Source organism: Prionailurus bengalensis, chromosome E3 (genome assembly GCF_016509475.1).
Source record: "Prionailurus bengalensis isolate Pbe53 chromosome E3, Fcat_Pben_1.1_paternal_pri, whole genome shotgun sequence".
Lineage (NCBI taxonomy): Eukaryota > Metazoa > Chordata > Mammalia > Carnivora > Felidae > Prionailurus > Prionailurus bengalensis.
In genome coordinates, this window is record NC_057357.1 from 25,347,342 (window position 1) to 25,367,552 (window position 20,211).

The 20,211-nt window shown below is 39.7% G+C and overlaps 1 protein-coding gene across 1 annotated transcript in view; it reads right to left on the reverse strand.

Annotated features, from left to right (window-relative positions):
- The window catches only part of LOC122471169 (acyl-coenzyme A synthetase ACSM4, mitochondrial), a 20,905-nt gene extending 10,333 nt beyond the window's left edge, over positions 1 to 10,572 (reverse strand). The window contains exons 1-3 of the mRNA XM_043559462.1: positions 9,636 to 10,572; positions 7,147 to 7,357; positions 3,692 to 3,899 (exon numbers count right to left, since the gene is read on the reverse strand). Coding sequence (XP_043415397.1) covers positions 3,692 to 3,899; positions 7,147 to 7,357; positions 9,636 to 9,833 — 617 coding nt within the window. The 5' untranslated portion in view covers positions 9,834 to 10,572. The remainder of the gene's footprint in view (positions 1 to 3,691; positions 3,900 to 7,146; positions 7,358 to 9,635) is intronic.
- Between the last annotated feature and the right edge of the window lie 9,639 nt (positions 10,573 to 20,211).

Here is a 20,211-nt window from a genome sequence, read left to right on the forward strand (position 1 = left end):
TCTTTGTGAATTTTTATTAACATTTCACGAGTTTTTATGATTTAAAGGAAGATCTTTTGGCATTTGAATCAAACTTTTTAATACTTTTTGTTCAGCATCTTCAATATCGCTGACAGACACAGCTTCTTACCATATAACATCCCATTCTTCTTCCTTGCACTGATAAAACTCTGATTTTGTTCAGGTATCAGGCAGGGGAGACTGTTCCTTATATAGCTCTAGGGGGTGAATCTTGATTATCCTAAGCTGATCATGCTAATTCTTGTACCAGAGACTGATTTAGGGATGGGTACATGTTGCAGTTATGGTCAATGAGATTTAAAGGCTTTATGGAAAACGTTTCCTTATTTTAAAGAGTCATGAGGAAGGGATGCTGCCTTTCCTCACCCCACCTATCTTGTTTTCTGGACTTCGGATATTGTTGTGAAAGTACATTATGTCTGGGACAACCCTAGCCATGTTGGGATCACAGGAGGGATTAGCAGACACACTGAGGATGGCACGATGGAAAGATGAATGAATCTGGGTTCATGCTAATTTCATCAAACTACTGAATAACCAACTCTCATTCGGCTCTATCTCTGTACTTCTTACTTGTCATATAATAAAATAGTTTGTGTTGTTTAAGCCACTTATAGTTGGGTCTCCTATTACTAAAGCCAAGAGCATTCTATGAATAGATAATAACAGTATCTGTGTAAGATTATCTGCACAGACAGCTCCAACATTTCCTTCCCACCCTGCACAAGAATGCCCTTCCCTCACTGAGGAGTGGAGCCTATGTCCTCTCTCCTTGAATCTGGGATGGCCTTATGACTAATTTTGATTGACAGAGTGTGGCAGAATTTCTTTGACTTCTCAGCCTAGGTCTTAAGAGGCTTGGTAGTTTTCACTTTCACTGGGGCAGAGGTGGGGGGATGCAGCCACCATAGGAAAACGTTCAGACCCTCCTGCTGGAGACAGAGGGCATGTATGGGACAAGTGAGGTGCTTCAGCCAATAGCTAACACCAGAGCCTCAGACTTGTGAGTGAACCCCCTTGGGTCCTTGAGCTTCAGTCAAGCTGATATGGAGAAGGATAAGCTGCCTCTGCTGAGGCCTGCATGAACTTTTTTTTTTTTTAAGTTTATTTATTTTTGAAAGAGAGAGAGAGAGAGACAGAGTGTGAGAGAGGGAGGGGCAAGGACAGAGGGAGACACAGAATCTGAAGCAGGCTCCAGGCTCCAGGCTCTGAGCTGTCAGCAGAGAGCCTGATGTGGGGCTCAAACCCACAAACTGTGAAATCATGACCTGAGCTGAAGTTGGACGTTTAACCACCTGAGCCACCCAGGTGCCCCTGCGTGGACTTCTGACCTACAGAATCTTGAGAAGATAAAATGTTGCTTTATGCCACTAAATTTTGGGATATCTTGCTTCTCAGTGAATTCAAAGTCCTTTTTCTTCTGATTTTTTGGGCACCTTTAAGGGACTCAATGGCACATTGCAGAGTTGGTTAGGGCAGGGACCTGTGAAGTAGGGGTGCTTGCCGTTAGGGGTATATAAGATACCCGAGATGGGGAAGAAACTAAGAGGACTTCAAATTATATGCATTCTTGTATTTATTATTTAAAGTATTTATTTTTGGTATTTGTGTAATAACCAAAAACACATGTATATGATTTATAAATTAATATGCATGTATTGTGGGAGTGTTAAAAATATTTTACTGACGGAGATGCATATTCAAATAATCTGGGTGCTATTACCTTAGGGAATCACTACACTGCTGAATGACCTTATTAACTGAAAATCATATGAGTAATTATAATTACTATCATATTTGTGGAGTGATTACTATGTGCCAGGCTTTATACTAAACACTTCACATGCTTCATCACATTTAATTCTTTTTTTTTTTTTTTTTTTTTTTTTTTAATTTTTTTTTCAACGTTTTATTTTATTTTTGGGACAGAGAGAGACAGAGCATGAACGGGGGAGGGGCAGAGAGAGAGGGAGACACAGAATCGGAAACAGGCTCCAGGCTCTGAGCCATCAGCCCAGAGCCCGACGCGGGGCTCGAACTCACGGACCGCGAGATCGTGACCTGGCTGAAGTCGGACGCTTAACCGACTGCGCCACCCAGGCGCCCCTCATCACATTTAATTCTTTTACAACCCAGTGAAGTATATACTATCCTTATCCCCATTCTTTGGATAAGAGAGAGTTTCGGAGATGTTACTTGACTTATCCCAGGGTACACAGGTTATAAAAGACACAAACAGGATTCATTGGCATAGCCCTTGGGAGAGAATTTTTGGATTGACTAATAACAGGAATTTGGTTTGCATTAATTAGTAGGATAAAATTTCATTTCAGCAAACACACACACACACCATTGCCCTATTCATGTCTTCTTTCTTTAAGCTTCTCTGGAAGAATTTTTAAAAAATATTGTATTTAATAGCTCTTTGAAGGATAATACCATTAATTAACATTCTATTATTTTTTTTTATAGTTGAGGAATTACTTTCTCACATATTAGCTTATTTTATCCCCAAAACAACACTTGAGATATGTGCAGTATAATTATCCCTGTTTTACATATGAGTAAAACCAAGGTTCAGTGATCTGTTTTGTTCATTCATTCATTCAGCAAATATTTATTAACTATCACCTGTATGGTAGGAACTGGAGATAGAGTGATCAACCAAGCAGATCAACAGTGCCCCTGTCTTCTTAGAGCTTACAGTTTAGGGCAGAGTTTGGCAAACATTTTCTATAAAGGGCCATACAGCAAATATCTTAGAATTTGTGGGCCATATGGTCTCTGTTGCAACTACTCTACTCAGTTCTTATAAGATTTACAAAAACAGGTGCTGAGCCAGAATTGGCCCATGGGCCCTATTTTGCCAACCCCTATTGCAGAGGATAAAAACACAGTACATAAGGGAAAAATGACTGGACACAATATTCAGATAGTAATGACTGCTATGAAGAAAACAGGATGATGTGATAGAATGGTTTGGAATTCTGTAGATAGGGTGGTCAGAGACAATCTCACTGAGAATAAAACATTCAAGCTGAAATCTGACAGGAAGGAGTCAGCTGTGAAGAGGATGTTGGAAAAGCATTTCAGGCAGAAGAAACAGCAGGTACAAAGGCCCTGAAGTGGGGCATGTTTGGGGAATTAAAGGGTGGCCAGAGGGAATCAAGGCAGGGAGAGTAGTGGGAGAGGTGATCTAGGATTAGGCTAAATCCAAGCCATGCAGTATACTCATAACAAGCCACAGTAGGAGGTAGGGAAACGGAGGCAGAGCTACATCTTTTCTTCTGTGCTTAAAAATATTTTATTAGGTGATTCTTTAAAAAATTTTTTTTAATGCTTATTATTTGAGAAAGAGACAAAGAGCAAGCAGGGGAGGGCCAGAAAGAGAGGGAGACACAGAATCGGAAGCAGGCGCCAGGATCTGAGCTGCGAGCACAGAGCCCGATGCAAGGCTCAGACTCACAGACTGAGAGATCATGACCTGAGCTGAAGTCAGCCGCCCAACCAACTGAGCCACCCAGGCACCCCATATTAGGTGATTCTTTTATGGGAAGGGGTCTGGATTGAGTGATAGTATTGCTGAGTCCTTGAGGCAAGGAGACTCTGAGATACAGTTGTAATTGGTGTTATTGCTGGTACTGCAGTTGAGGCGGGGGAAAATACTCACTGAAATAATTCCTGGAAGCTGAGCCACCCGTTCTGGCTGTGTGGAGACACCAGGAGTTTGGTCTCTAAGTCAGGACACTCTGACATGATGGACTCCACTGCTGGGACCACCTCCTCACTGACCACAACACACTTGGCTTTGGATGCTCGCAGCCGATAGAGAATGTCTTTTGCTGTCAGCTGGGTTGTTCCTGGCATGAAGACCAGCCCTGGGAAGGAGAGAGGGCCCTGAGCTGAGCAGAACTTTTGTCCATCAGGTAAGATTGTAGACTGTTGAAATAGGCTCTGTGCTTGGTAGAGAGGAGTTGTGGATTATAGCCTTTAGATACCCTTGTCTCGGTCCCCAGGGACATCCTACAGGACCTTGGTCACTGGGAGATCATTAGAGCTTTAGATTCTGGTAGTCCCTGGGTCTAATTCTGTCCTTGCAACTTACTAGCTTTGTGACCTTGAACATGTTACTTGGTCTCTCTGTGCCTTCCTTTCCTTATCTGAAAAATGAGGGAAAATAGTAGTAAGTGTCTGGCATATAGTAGGCATTATAATGGCATAACATTTTTGTGAAACATTTGCATCATTATTATATAATACTTAAATAGCACTTTACAGCTCATAACATATTTTAATGAACATTATCTTAGTCAGTCCTCTGAACCAGTGGTCTCCAAAGTGAGTTTTGCAGGGTAACCCACTGAGGATGAGAAGAAAAATTAGAATTAAAAAATTTTATTGCGATATTAGAATTCTTTGTTTTAATCTCATTTTTGTATATATTTTATAACATGCATGCTATATTAGTACAGAAGAACAATATAAATATTATATCCAGATGGGAGGATGTGTGTCCCAAATATTTTTATTGATAGTTTGTGCAATCAGAAGAGCCTGGAGACCACTGTTCTAAAAAGCCATGTAGGTCCATGCAGTTGTTGACATTTGATGGAATGTGAGATTGAGTCATAGCCAGTGAGGGGCAGAGTCAGCCCTCAAACCTGGGTCTTCTCAGTGGTCTGGAATCATCAAAGTTTGTCTACACTCCTTTGGCACTCCTTTGGCAATGTTTAGTTTATCCCACCTCTTCACTTCATTCTAAACACTGGCCTGAGATGGACCTGATTTTAAAGTAGCAGTTCCTTGTGAGAAGGACATATATAGGAGAATTAGATGAAAAGCAGAGGGAAGGTGGTTTGCACTTTCTAAAGTGAATCAGTGAAGGAAAACAGAGTGTATGTAAAGCATTACAAACAGCCACTGAGCACTTATTAGGCCTCTGCTATCTCACTTAAAACCAGTCCCAGTGTATAGAGGACAACTAGCCCAAGAGTCACAGAGTCTGTAAGTGGCAACCAGGATTCAAAGATACATTTACTAGACTCACTAGACCTGTACTCTATAGCAGACTACTTATTTCTTGGTGAGTTTCCTGAAGTCAGCTAAATGGGAAGAAGTGGACTTGAATTCCTAGAAAGAGACTTTATTCATTGAATATATTTTAAAAGCTCTCATGTGTCATTCTTCTGTTGAGAAAATGAATGAATATATGACAATAAGGAAGTTAATCAAGGAGATACCTTACAGGACCTCAGATAGTGCACTCCATGTAAAAATATAAGATTATTTATTTTGCAAATACTTGTTCTTAATGGCTCAGAAATTATTAGTACTCTTGGTAGATTTTTGACATGAATGTGTTCAGTGCATAGCACGGGAGTTAAGGAAACGTTCTCCTCTGGTGGATTTCAGAGTTTAGCATTATAGCAAAAGTGAAATATTTTGCCACATTAGGTGCAATACAAGTATCTCAATATTCACTCAGAAGATTTAATAATTCTGAATTAGAATTATGAATTAGAAATAATTCTGAATTAGAAAACAATCCTTAGGTGCTTGCTTAACACTTAATTAACTGAATGTTTTTGATAATTTGGCCTGGGGGTTTGTTTTTAATCTTGGCATTTCACAAATTGCTTAAATTATGTCAAATAATATTAAGTACATTTTTAATCACAAACCACTTTTAATCTCCTTCCAACATACAATTGGTTTCACATTTCCAATTTCCTTTTTATACTAGATACAAAAAGTACTTTATATATTGCTTTTATAAAATTTAAATTGGTAATTAAGAGCATTTTCTAATACCATTGTGAAATCCTTATAATTATCTTTTTAATGACATCCCATCAAGTTTGAGGTGTCATAATTTCAACTAGCAATAAACACTTCTATTAAACTTGATTTAATCATTTCTATGTAGTTGTTTCCAATTTTTTTCTCTTGTTAATGATATTGTAGCAAAGATCTTGTGTTCTCTATGTATTATATCCTTTAATATTCTTACTTTTTAAAAATGTTTATTGATTTATTTGGGGGTGGGGTGTGAGCAGGGAAGAGGGGCAGAGGGAGAGACAGAATCTTAAGCAGGCTCTATACCCAGTGCAGAGCCTGACATGGGGCTTGATCTCACAACCATGAGATCTTGACCTGAGCTCAAATCAATAGTCAGATGTTCAATCAACTGAGCCACCCAGGTGCCCCAGTATTTTTATTTACCTTTAGTTGATTTATAGACATTGTGTCATGCTCTACAGTAGGTATTGGAAACTTTTTCAGTAAAGCACCAGGTAGTAAATATTTTAGGCTTTGTGGACCATCCCATCTCTGTCTCAATTAGCAATTCTGCTGTTGTAGAGCAAAAGAGGTGTAGACAATATGCAGATGAAGGAGCATGGCTGTATGCCGTTACAACTTTAAAGCTTTATTTACCAAAATAGATGGCCAACCTGTAGGCCATGGTTTTTGCCAACCTCTGTCCTAGAGTGGAAAAAAATATTCTAGAATTTTTATTTGGGGTAAAATATAAATTATTATTTTTATAGAAAATGTGTCATTGAATACATTAATCTTTTTGCCTGGAATGAGGCAGAGGTTTTCCAACTGGGATCCGCAGTCATATTCTTATAAGTCCTTGTATTCTAAAATGCTTTTTCTTCCTTTAGTGTTTTCAAATCTGGGAGAATCCAAATATATTCAAGAAAGTAAATTCAGGACTATCTGGCTAAATACATCATAACCAGCTCTGCGAAAAGGCATTAGTGTCCACATTTGCTTTGATAGAGTTTTTGTTTAAATCCCAATTGCATAGCTTTCTAGCTGTGTACCTTTGGACAAGCTTCTTAAACTCTCTGAACCTCAGTTTCCTCTTTTGCAAAATGGGCATCACAATAATACCCACCTCTTTTTTCTTTTCTTTCTTTCTTTCTTTTTTTTCTTTTAGCAATACCCACCTCTTAAAATAGTTATTATTATTACATCATGGTTCCTCTTCATCTTAACTCTTATTTCTCTGTTCTCTGTAAGCATAGCTTCAGTTGGAACTAACAATTCAGAAAAACCTCAAATGTCAGTCTCTCTCTGTTTCTGCATGATTTAGAAATGTTAAATATTGGCACTGACCTGTTCGCATACAAGCCACGTTTATAAGCCACCACTCTGGGATACGGGGCAGAATCACAGCCACTCGGTCTCCTCTCTTTAGGCCACAGGGCTTGATGAGCATGTTGGCAGCTTTTCGGGACAAGGAGCCCAGTTCTTCAAAGCTCCATTTCACCTCAGCCCCTTTGCCATTCACCCACCATAGGGCTGGGTTGGCTGGTCTCTCTCCTGTCTGTCCATGGGCACATGGGAAAGAGAGAAGGCTTATATGACTGGTCCACCAAATAGATGGGACATCTGCCATTACTTCTTCTCAGCACCTGTGCTGGTGGATTCTGGTAACAGCACCCTAGTTTGTCATTGGAGGACCTACTCCTCTCCTATTGAATATAGCTTAGGTGAGACAACCCATCAGGGTAATTGTCCACCCACCAGTGAGAGACATGTGACCTATGTTGGGTGAATCAGACCTTCTGTCCCTGATTTTGAGTTTTCTGAGAAGAACAAAAAGATAGAATATAGTTGAAACAAAATCTGTGTATGAACTCTTGGTGCTTCTATATCTCCAGGGAGCTATCCTGGTTCCTGTTCTTGCTAAAGCTGACTGTCCAGCTTGCAAGCCATTTTTGTGAGCACTCCTATGTCCAATAAATTTCTTTCTTGCTTAAAATAGATTCTGTGCCATCCAAATAACCCCAATGGTTGTACTAAGGTTGATTAGGAACAAAGCATCTTTTTCTATCTATCTATCTATCTATCTATCTATCTATCTATCTATCTATCTATTTTTTAGAGAGAGCACACACACGTGTGCCCACATGACTGAGGGGAGTGGCAGCGAGAGGGGGAGAGAAAATCAAGCAGGTTCCACACTCAGCATGGAGCCTGATTTGGGGCTCAATCTCATGACACTGAGATCATGACCTGAGCTGAAATCAAGAGGCAGATACTTAACCAACTGAATCACCCAGGTACCCAACATCTTTTTTTTTTACCCAAAAGACTGAGGGATGGTTTTCAGAGAAAACAAAAAATAGGATAGTGGGCCTTGGGGGAGGCTCATCAACTGATGGATTTTTGAAGGAAACTTCTCCTATGATTCTACAAAATACACTGTCTATACTGAAAAACCTCTTCACTTTGTGAATTACCAAAAAAAAATTACTCCTCTTTTCTTCCCTTTTCTGGAACTCTCTTTTTACCTTCTCTGGTTAGAAAATATTTCAAAATCGGGGCACCTGGGTGGCTCAGTCAGTTAAGTGTCTGACTTCGGCTCAGGTCATGATCTCACACTCCGTGAGTTCAAGCCCCTCGTCGGGCTCTGTGCTGGCAGCTCAGAGCCTGGAGCCTGCTTCAGATTCTGTGTCTCCCTCTCTCTCTGCCCCTCCCCTGTCTCTCTCTGTCTCAAAAATAAATTAAAAAAATTTTTTAAATTTAAAAAAAGTATTTCAAAATTCAATTTCAATTTCACTTCCTCTCTGAAGCCTTTCTCAGCCTCCTCTTCTCTTCTCTGACTTCTCTGTATTCCCACAGCATTGTGCTCAGATGCCAGATGACTATCTTATATTGTATCATAATCCCTACCCTATGGGTGTAAGATTAGGGTCTGACTCATGTACTCTTGGGACTGGTGACCTTGGATAAGGAGCTTAACTTCTATGAGGTTAACTTCCTTATTTGCAATCCCCCAGCATGGTGATGGGGATTTGGTGAAATAATATAGGTCAGTATTTCTTAATCTTTAGTCATTTGAGTATCACTACTTTTGTCAGATCTGTTTACACCTGTGCTATTGTTCTTTGTATTTTTCTTTACATTCACTCCTTTTTACTTGTATACATTTACTTAAGAAGGAAAATGTGTTTGGCTATTATTGGTAAAACCAGTACTGCTTGCTAAAAATAGGTTACTGAAAAATAAATATATTGAAAATAAAATATGCCCTTAAATTTTGTCTAGAGATATTCAACTTCTACCTGCTCTTTCTGTTCAAAAGAGAGTTTAACGAGTGTAAAAGAGCTGTTAAAGATGTAATGGACTTAAAGGAAGACTTTCCCCTTAATTTAATAGGAAAGATTGATTCAATGTTATTTAATATTTTGTATATCTAGTATCTGCATCTTTTGAGGCTCGCAAATGACTATTATTATTAAACCAAAGCTCAAATTACTGTTTTTTCCATAAATCTGTAGCTAGCCTGAACAGATGAACGGACAGCAAAGAGCTGCTGAAGGAAATGAAAGAAAAGAGAAAATGAAGGAAAAGAGGCAGGGCTCTGTGAGTAACTACCATGAGGGGGTCTGAGGAAGATCCAGAGAAAGACAGTATGTGGAGTTGAGGATCAAAGATCCTCCCTGGGGAGAGAGAAGAGCAAGTGGAAAACAAACAAAGGAGACCCAGAGGGATGAAAGAACTGAATTAAGAGTGACAAATGGACCACAGAACAAGGAAATGGAAGGCTGAGACATAGGTGGATACCAAGCATCCAATGGAAGCCTATCATGTCATACCTTTTCTTTTTGGGACCACTGGTCCAGCACATCCCCAGCAAAGTTAAAGTTTTTAGGCAATGATCTCTCACAGCGATTTATGGCTTCAAAGTCAGCAAGAGTCAGAGGTGCCCAAAGCTGGTGATCTTTGTGAAGGTACCGGCCAGTTGGCCTGGCAAGCCAAATGAATCTGAACATCTGATAGCGGAAAAAAATCATGATTTCCAAAGGGCTTTGTCAACTGATATGGATGTGGAAGTTCTGTAGCCTGTGGGGAGAGATGGGTAGGGGGAGCGTTAGTCTCTCTGGTTGCTCTGTGGTGAGACCGGGGAGTGGACTTGTGGCTGTGTGCTCCCCAGGGAGTTGGGGAACACCTGAAAAACACTCATCCTTTTTCAGGGCTGTGGCAGTCAGCCATGGACTAGTCTCCCTACCACTGACCTCTTCTCTTCGTTCTGTCTGTGATCAGGTTATTCTTCAAAACAAAACAAAGCTGACAACTATAGAATTGTCAAGCTTCTATTTTTCGTCCCTGTCTTCTCCCCCAACCAAACAATAGACAAACAGTATTTTGCTGCCTCAATAGACATTCAAGCCCTGCTTCTGTCTGCCTTGTACTCTATTCGAACTGTATTTTGTAACTCCTCTACTTGAATTTCCTCTTCTAGTTAAAGCAGTCCACTTATTTTCATGAATGCCTATTTCTAGCTCTAAGATTTAGTCTGTCATTCACCTTTCCTCTGACTTCCCTACTTTCTTCTCCCCTCAGTCCTTCATTATAATTGGTTAGAAACCTTGATTTAAGTCCTGGCTCAGCAACTTTCTGATAATAGGACTTTGGGTAAATCACTTACCCTTCCTGCACCTCCATTTTCTCATGTGTAAAATGGAGGAGGGGAGGAATATAATACCTCTCTCCTAGGGTTATTATGAGGATTTAATAAGATAATGTGTGTAAAATAACCAGCATGTAAAAAGTACCTTCAAAGTGTTAACTAATGCTTTTGTTAAGATTATTTTCATTAGTACTATGGTGGCATTGGTTCATGAAGTAATTTTACTTTATGAATCAGGAGACCTGGACTTTACTCTGAACTCTTTCAGAATTAGCTTTGTGACATTGGTAAAGCCACCTCCCACTGCCATCTGTAATTTAACATTTTTTATAATACTGTTATTTCTTCCTTTGAATTTCCATCGTATGCATCAATATTCCTCACATGACAGGTTTCTAGCTTATATTATTAATTGTTTTCAATATATGTGCTTTGTCTCTGTAACCTACCTAAATGGTGTGGGTGGAGGCTATGCATTGCATCCTTGGTACTTAACATGACCTACAGAGCCAACTTCAATAACAGAAGCCAATGTTTATTAAGTGCTTGCTGTAGACCAGGCATTTTGCATTCCTGATATCATTCAGCATTCATGACAAGTTTTTGAGGCTGGTGTCATTATTATCTCCATTTTAAAGATGGGGAAACTGAGACCCATGTAGACTTAAGTAGTGTGCCCAAGGTCATCCATCTTATAGTGGCAGAGGCAAAGTTTGGACCTGTTTGATCTGTCCTCAGAGCTTGTGTCCTCAACCTCTTTGCTATTCAGCCTCCCTTGTGCTGTCTTCTTCGATCAAGGTTTCTTACTGATGAATATTGCCTTTCAGTCCTACTTAGTTGCCTTGTATGGAGTGGAAAAATCTGCAGGTGCTAAGGGTGCCTGAGTCTGCCACATGGTGATAACATAAATAGTAGAACAAAGGGTGTAGGGTGTACCATCCCTTCATTGTTGCCAAGCCTTCTTTGTTGTTCAGAGAGACGTCTGGAGAAGCAAAAGCCCATTTGGTGCAAATGGAATTTACTGTATCCCAGGAAGAGCTAGTTATGGCAATACCATTGGCATTAAACTCTCCATTATGTCAAGGAAGACAGACGAGGGATCACCTGGGCAAGTGTGGTGGAAATAACAAGAGTAGAGAAGGGCAGGGAGAGGGAGAGTATTGGGGGCCATGTTTATGATTTAGCATTTTACTGAAAGTGAGACCCCACTTCTCCCCTAAACACACACACACGCACACACACACACACACACACACACACACACACACACACCACATGCTTGCATCCACGCTTGTCTCTCTGCATGCCCTTTGCAAATTGCTTAGCATTTCCAAGTTTCATCACATTTGTGCAATGAGAGTAATGGAAGTACCTTCTTCACTGGCTGGCTGTGGGGTTAAAATGAGCACTGTAGCACAGTGCCTGGTGGGTGGCTTGGACTCAGTAAATGCTTCACATTAAGAATCAAACTTCAAAATTATTTATGGCAGAAGGCTTTATCTGTTTGATATCCAAAAAAACAAACAAAAAGACAAAAAACAAAAAACAAAAAACCCAAACTAGAAAAGCTGTTGGATTAGAGCTATCAATATTTTGGTGGCTTATTTTGCCTCTTTTATGCCCTGTCACTGTGCTCCAGGCTCTTGGGGCTGCACTGAGCCCCCATCAGTCTGAAGCATTCTAGCCTTCATTTCCATCATTTTGACCTTTCGTGGTCCTAGTTTAATGATGAATTGGAAAGATTCTCAAGACATGAGATACTTGGAACATTCTTGCTTCCTAAGAAGAATAGTGCAGATAATAGAGCAAATAGTTTTAATGCAAATCTCCTTCATCTTCTCCTCCAAATTGAAAAATGATTTTTCATGAATTGTTCTGATTTCCCATACCTCTGTAACCTATCTAGATGGTGTGGGTAGAGGCTATACATTGCAACAACAAATCAAAACTAAATGAAAAACTAGCAATAAATCAAAAACTAAATATCATAAAACAGATTTGATCTGAATATACACTTTAGCATTACCCATGTTATGTGCCTAATCAGTGAAATAGGTCTTGCATATGCAAACATAATACTAATAAAATAGAAATCAAGATATCACAGAGTAGGATTTTTCAGTTAAACTGTAAAATTGTTTTGCCAGTAACATTTCTTCTTTCTATCTCTTTGGTCTGCTTTTGATTTTCTGAGATTTGTATGGATAGGCCTTTAAGGAGACCACGAATCTCCGAGGAGCCGCCATTTTGCATTGAACATAACCATTTCCTGGCTTTGGATCCTGTGGGAAGTCCATATGATTCCAGGGTCAAATATGAGAATCACTGAGTTTTTTAGGTCAAGACGTTATCTATGTAGAAATTAGTACATACACATGTTTAACAAAATATTTCCAGATGATATCTGTAAAAGTGAGAGATTCGAAATAGGTGATTTTTAAAGTCTCAGTGATTTCCAATGTGTTAACGGAAACTTTAACAGTGGAAAGATGTTTAGGCAATTGGTGTGCACTCAGCACTGTGAAGTATTTTTATGCACTATCTCGTTTAATTCTCTTAACACCTCTTGGACTCAGGCATTTTGTTTTACATATAAAGTGACCAAGGCACTGAGAAGTAAGTGATTTACCAAAAGCTATTCATCTAGCTAGCAGCATTAGTTCTAGCCTGCATTTCTTGTCTCCAAAGGCAATGCAAGGAAATGCTGTCATAAATATTTGTTATATTTCTATCAATCTTTGTAAAGTAGAAGAGTCAATTTTCCCATCAAAGAGACTTTTATTCAGTGTTGGATCAGCACTTATCCAATTACAGCAAGGCAGTGTGACCTCTCTTACTGCTGTTCTATACATTTAAACACACTTGCACAAGTTCTCATTATTAGAGTCACTTCCATGTTACCACATGCATTATTTCTCTTACCCAAAGATGGTATTATTGTTCCAGAAAGGCCTTCGACTCCTTCATAAGACTCAGCTCTGCATCAGCCAGGAAATTGGTTCCTTCCTTCTTTTCTTTTGGTGGCATCTGTTCCATTGTAGTCCTGAGACTCTGGTGCACAACTGGGAGGATCATAATCCCTTGGGAGGGGAGTTGACGTTTCTCTGGACAACCTGTGGTTAAAGGGACAGCAGCTTATAAGAGACACCTAGGAGGGGAGAGAGGAAATGCAGGAACAACTTCCCTTTATGATTCAATGCTAAGCCCCAGCACATTAGTGGATTATTCTTGTCCATGGAGTTGATAATATCAAGATCCATTGTGCTTAGATGACCTATAATCAGAGCCTCATGGCATGATTTCCAAACAGTCTAGAACATTGGCATGCTTGACTATTGTGATATAGCTGGATGTAGCTTGGCAAACCTGGAAAAGGACAGCTAAAGGAATCATATTGGAAGTCTCACCTCACTACTAGGTGACTGTCCTGACATTATCTCACTTGGAAATAATTTTGAGAGAATGTTACTGACTGGTTTGAATATAAACTTTGCCTGCTTGTACCTTTGTGGATGTCAGTTGCCGGCAACAAGGACTGGGTTTCATGAGGTCTGTGGCTAAAAGTTGCTTGTTGATGACAATGATCAAACAGTGACATTTTTCACCTTCAGAGTTCATTGTTACCCCACATGATATCCAGAAGAGAGTATCTCTCATGGGCTCAGACATCAACAGGGCTCCTTGGTCCTTTAATGAATGAAGGCCAAGGCCGAGCCCAGGGTGGTAGACTGAATAAAGGCACTCCAAAGAATCCATGTCCTAATCCCCAGAAATTGTATGTTACCTAATACAGCAAAAGGGAATTTGCAGGTGTTAAGGATGAGATGGGGTGATTATCCTAGCTTATCTGGGTGGGCGTGATGTAATATAAGAGGCTGATAGCACCTGGCACAGCACCTGGAAAATAGCACTGGTTCAACCAATAATAGTGCTCATTAGGAGGTGGCAATCTCCTCCCTTGCACATTCCATCCCCCTGGGTAGGGGTGTGTGTGTAGAGAGGTTCCTAGAGGAGATGAAACTTGAGGCGGGCTTTGGAGGATGGCAAGACTATGAGTAGGCGGAAAAGAGAGCAGGCAGGCATCTCAGAAAGGGACCACAACATGGAGAAGACCCAGCTATACCTGGATCTTCCATGGTTTGGCTGATCCATACATTCTTGATTCACCAAGCCAGAAAATTCTTTTCTCCCCTCAAGCAATATAGTTTGGGATTCAGTTACTTACAATCAAAAAAGTTATTGACCAGTAGAGTTTTGGTTCCTTCCAGTTTGCGGGCTAGAAACGGAATTAGAAGTCAACCAATCTTCCTATTTCACTTTGGTAGCACCCCCAACTCCTGTGTGCCCCAGAATCTTCACTCCTATAGATCCACTACAACATCACCAGGGTAGCCATCCTAAATACCTCTTCTTTAAAAAACATTTCCTATCTCACACATCACCTTCCTTACCACCACTAGGGTATAATCAACTACTCCCTCTTTAAACTTGTCACATGACATGCAACAGTTTGGTGGCTAACTTCTTTAAATACCTCTTACCCAGAATGTAATGGCCTCCAGGACAGGTGCCATGTCTTATTCATCCATGACACCTTTATTCCTACTGCATAGCCTGAAATATTGTAGTGTCCACTAATTATTGCCCCCCCTTCCTTTGGCTTGTCTCTGTGTAGAGTTGATATGGTTCTTATCAGTCTCCTTGAATTTCTGAAGAGGATGTCAATCCAACTCCCACCTCAATGGACTATCTTGACTTAGTGGCTGTGTTATAGTTATGTGTCTGCTTCTAAACCTTCATATAATTTGCTATTATCAAACTGTGTATTGCTGAGATGCTATATTGCCTTGGGCACAGAAATGAACCAAAGAGAAATTCATTGCTGAATTTAGTGTAGAATGACAAATATGATGTTCACAGGAAGATGCAGGAGAAAACTTTCTCTCTGACCTGAATATCAGGAAAAAGTGGGATTTTTTTCTAGGCACCTGGTCTGTATTTGTCATATGGACACTACATGTGCCCAATCATGCCTCTTTCCCTCTTTCATCTGGATGGAGGAAAGCTCTAGCCAAATTTCTGGCACACTTCTGGAAAATGGGTAGGTCTTTGTGGCATACATTTTATATACTCATCTCACTCTGGTTTTTGATCTGGCTTTTCTACCCTATTTTGTATTCATTATGTATTCATTTCCTACCCTATTTTGTATTCATTTCCTCAGTTCCTTTTTCTTTTTTTTTTAAGTTTTTTAAAAAAATTTTATTTATTTTGAGAGAGACAGAGGCAGTGTAAGCAGGGTAGGGGCAGAGAGATGGAGAGAGAGAATCCCAAGCAGGCTCCAGTTCAGAGCCTGATGTGGGGCTTGAACTCATGAACGTTGAGACCATGACCCGAGCCGAAACCAAGAGCTAGACGCTTAACTGACTGAGCCACCCAGGCACCCCAATTCCTTTTTCTAAAGAAAAATATTTTATTCCATACCTCTATAACCACAATTATTTCCTGATTAGGCACTGCATAGCTTTTCAACTTTAGTATCATATTAGTGATAGCCACCATCATCCCCTTCCACAATGATTTTCACACAGTTCTTATCAAAAAAAGAGATTGAATCCATTCTTTGTTCTATTTCCCTGAATATAATTTTAATAAGAATTTTTATTTTAGAATAGTTTCAATTTACAGAAAACTTGCAAAGACAGTACAGAGAGTTCCAGGGAATGTTTTTTCCTTGGCTAGACTGGGGTCACTGCTGTTGGGGAAGAAGATCACAGCAGTGCCATATCAAGGGTGCCTGCTATTAACTTGACCTGTCGCTGATGATGTTAACCTTGATCACCTGGCTGAGGTAGTGATTTTTAGGTTTCTCCACATGGATGCTGTCATGATAGTCATATAGTTGAGGAGATAGGCTATTCTAAGAAGTTGGTTGTTATGCAGACGATCCTAGATATCTGCCTCGCTTATTACATGTTTTTTTACACACAAGTCTCAGGGCCAGGAGCTGGGGATGTGAGACAGTATTCTCTCTCAAGGATGTCATGAAAAACAATCACTAATTCCTGGACGACTCGCTCTTGAATTCCACTTCTCAGATATTTTCTCTCCTTACTGCTTTCATTCAAAATTTGGGGCACAGTCATCCAACCATGTTCACTTGGGATCCATTTGTCTCTTTGAGCATCTCTGAGGTCTTTGCTTCGTTTGGATTGTAAGAGCTGAATTCTCCTTCCTGCAAGGGGCAATATGTACTCTATGCTTTTTTACTTGGTTACACAAGTGTCCTATGGGAGCTTTTTAGCTAAGCAAGGAAGGCAAGGTAACAAGCCACCACTGTTAAATTGCCACAAGCCCTCTAATGGGTACTTTGGAAGGGCCAAGATTTCATCCAGTGATGACAATCACCAGGGACCTTGTTATGCTGGAGACCTCAGGGAGTATATGGACATGCAGCTTGCACCATTAGCTAGGCCTTTTGGGAACATACTTCCATTGCTGGCAAGTGAGAGGTAGTACTTATAATCCAGCATAGGATTTGAGGGGGAGATTGCAAATTATATCAGAATCGATAATCTACACTTAACCCCTTAGGTAAACTTATTGGATCAGAGGCTGAGAATGTTGAATCACTCCTCAGGGTTGGATAAGAATAAGAATCCAGAAGATAGGCGTCTAAAACCCCCCAGAGATCTGTTTTGCTTGGAAACTGTCCACATAGTAATAACAGCTATCCTTTACATGTATATAGTGCTTTATAATTTCTTGAGATCTCATATGCTATTATTTCAGGTAATCCTCACAAAAAGCCTATGAAGTAGGCACTACTAGTACTATTTTATAAATGAGGAAACTGGAACCCTGAGAGGCTAAGTAGTTGCCTCAGCCTACGTATTATTTTAATGCTTGATTCTTTCTCTTTGTTATTGTCATCAATTTCCAGCATCATGAGTTGGGGTTCTTGCAACCTGTAATGATGACTAATGAATTTTTTTGACTAATAAATTTTTGAAATAAGATTGTAAACTGAAAAATATAATTATATGTATTAATGTATACACACACAACACACACACACACACACACACAGTGTTTCAGTCTAATGAAGTAATTTTTTTTTTATAGCTTGAATAGTCTCAGAGTGATTCATGGGTGCCTGTTCAGTCTGGCTTCTATTTTTTTTTTTATATGACCTGTTGACTGACCCAATCAGTCTTTGAAAGCTTGCTTGCTTTCTGGCACAATGAGATGTCCCAGGCTTATTTTGTACATTTCTTGCCAAGGTTCTAAAGTCAGCCATTTTTCTAAGGAGTCCTGGTGTCTTTCAATGAAAAATGATATTGTACAACCAGTTAATCAACATCCACTTGCTGTTGTGCTTTATTAATATAAGAATGACTGACTAATCAGATTTGGCCTTATAGTATAGTATTAGAACAGTGACTGGGGCATTTTGGCCAATAGTGCACTATATCAGAAAGGATATAGCTCATAGCTATTAAAATAAAATAAATGAGGTGGTACTGTTACTGTCTTTGTCACCCTTGGATGAGATGGCACATACATTAAATGATAGTTGACCATGAGTTGCAGTATTTTCTATGCAAACATACCAGTTAGAGTAACAAATGTTGTTACCATTGACTCTATTGTTTTTTAAAAAGTGTATTTATTTTGAGAAGGAGAGACTGCATGCACGAGCAGGTGAGGGGCAGAGAGAGAGAGAGAGAGGGAGACAGAGAGAATCCCAAGCAGTCTCTGTGCTGTCAGCACAGAGTCTGACATGGGGCTCAATCCCATGAACCCTGAGATCATGATCTGAGCCAAAACCAAGAGTCAAATGCTTAACCGATTAACTCACCCAGGCACCCCTACCATTGACTTTAAACTCTAGCTCTGGAGCTTTCTGGCCTGAGTGGATAATTGCCCTAGGCAGAGTAATATCTTCAGGAGTTCCCAAGGGGATGAAAGGAAACTTAGATGCCAGATGTGATGATTAAAACATGGACTCCACTTCTTTCTCTAGGCCAGTGGGCAGGACACCAGGTGCAGCCAGAACAAGAAAGAGCTATTGTTTCCTAGGAAGGGAAATGAAAACTAGTATTTAAGAGTTTGAGCCAAATTAGTGACCTGCAATTCAGGGCCTCAGACAGTGTAGGTTAGATTAACATGCATATTGTTTCACACTTTACCCTAAATGTTGAGGCATGAGGGAGGTTTTTGGTTTGCCGCATTTCTCATTTATTCAGATGGATGTTCAGATCATGAAAAATAAGAAGAGAATGTACCAGCACAATTAAATACTTTTGGAGCTATGTCATTTTCCTCCCTTACTCCTTTGGAATATAACCCTTTGGAGGGGTTTCTGTCTGTTCTGTTCACTATTCTATCTCTAGCACTTTGGGTAATGCCTGGCACATGGTAGCTTTCCCAGTATTTGTTGAATGAATTAATGTATATCTTCCACAGAAACATTAACATGGGTAGGCTCTTTTTTGAGAGACATTCTTTTTGCCCTTGCTTGGCTCGCATATGCATTTTCCTTCCAAGGAGGTGTTTGTGGTCTGAATGCAGCTATTATTTGGTTTTCCATTATCAGTTGCTTTGTCAGATTGAACGGTCATACTGACAAAATACCTAGAGGAGTGTGTTCCACTAATGGACTTGGAGTTTTTAATTTTGAATGGACTTATTAGTAACATACACATACACACATATACACATACATATACACACATACAAATGTTTTCTGTGGGCATGTGTCTTACATAAATAGAACTAGTGATTTGTCATTCCTAGTAAAACTATTAATTTGTCATCCCTAGTAAAACTCAGAGAGGGTCCAATTTGTATCAGGATAAACTATGCTATGCTGTGTATCAAATAATCACTCAGATCTTGGTGGTGTATGGCATAACAAAGGTTTGCTTTGTTTTTGTTTGTTTGGTTTTTGTTTTTATTTTTATTTTTTTGCTCTTGCTACTTGTCCATGATGGGTCTTCAGTGACCTGGCTGATGGAACAACAATTATTTCAAGGGTTGCCAGTAGATGTGGAAGAGGAAACAATTATATGTTCTAGCCTAGAAAAGATGGACATCATTCCTACTCATTGGTCAGAACTCACCCCTTGGCCAGAGTGCATATTCTCACATTACTTGGGGGATGAATAGCTGGGTAATGACTACCATAGTTGTCCTTTTACAAGAATATGTTAGATTCATTCTATTTTTGGAAGTCTTTCATAACAACCCAATAGAACTTTTCCAGAGGAGCAATACTTAAAAAAGTAAAGACTTACCATTTTGTAAACCTAGCAAACTAGATCTTACATACAGTAGAGTGGTGACAACCATAGACTTTTTGGAATCGGAGAGAATGACGTTCAAATTTCAGCTCTGCTGCATAGTGGCTGTGGGGTATTATGTAAAACCCCACAGTGTCTCTAAGACACTTAGTGTCTTAGTGTTTTAGTGTCTCTAAACTAGACACTAGGGGTTTTAGTGTCTCTAAAACCCCTTAGTGTCTCTAAGATTAGTATTCTAATTTCTAAAATGCTTAACAGGATGAAATTGTTGTGAATAAAAAATGAAATTATGTACAAAGGTGTCCAACACCTTTGGACCAATTCAATACCTGGTAGCTAGCTTGAAAGATGGAAAAGTCTTGATAGTTTATGAATTGGTGCCTCTTGGGCTAAGTGTTCTTGGCAGGCAATGCTTTTATGTTCTCTGGAGGGCTGGCAATTAAGATTGCTCACATT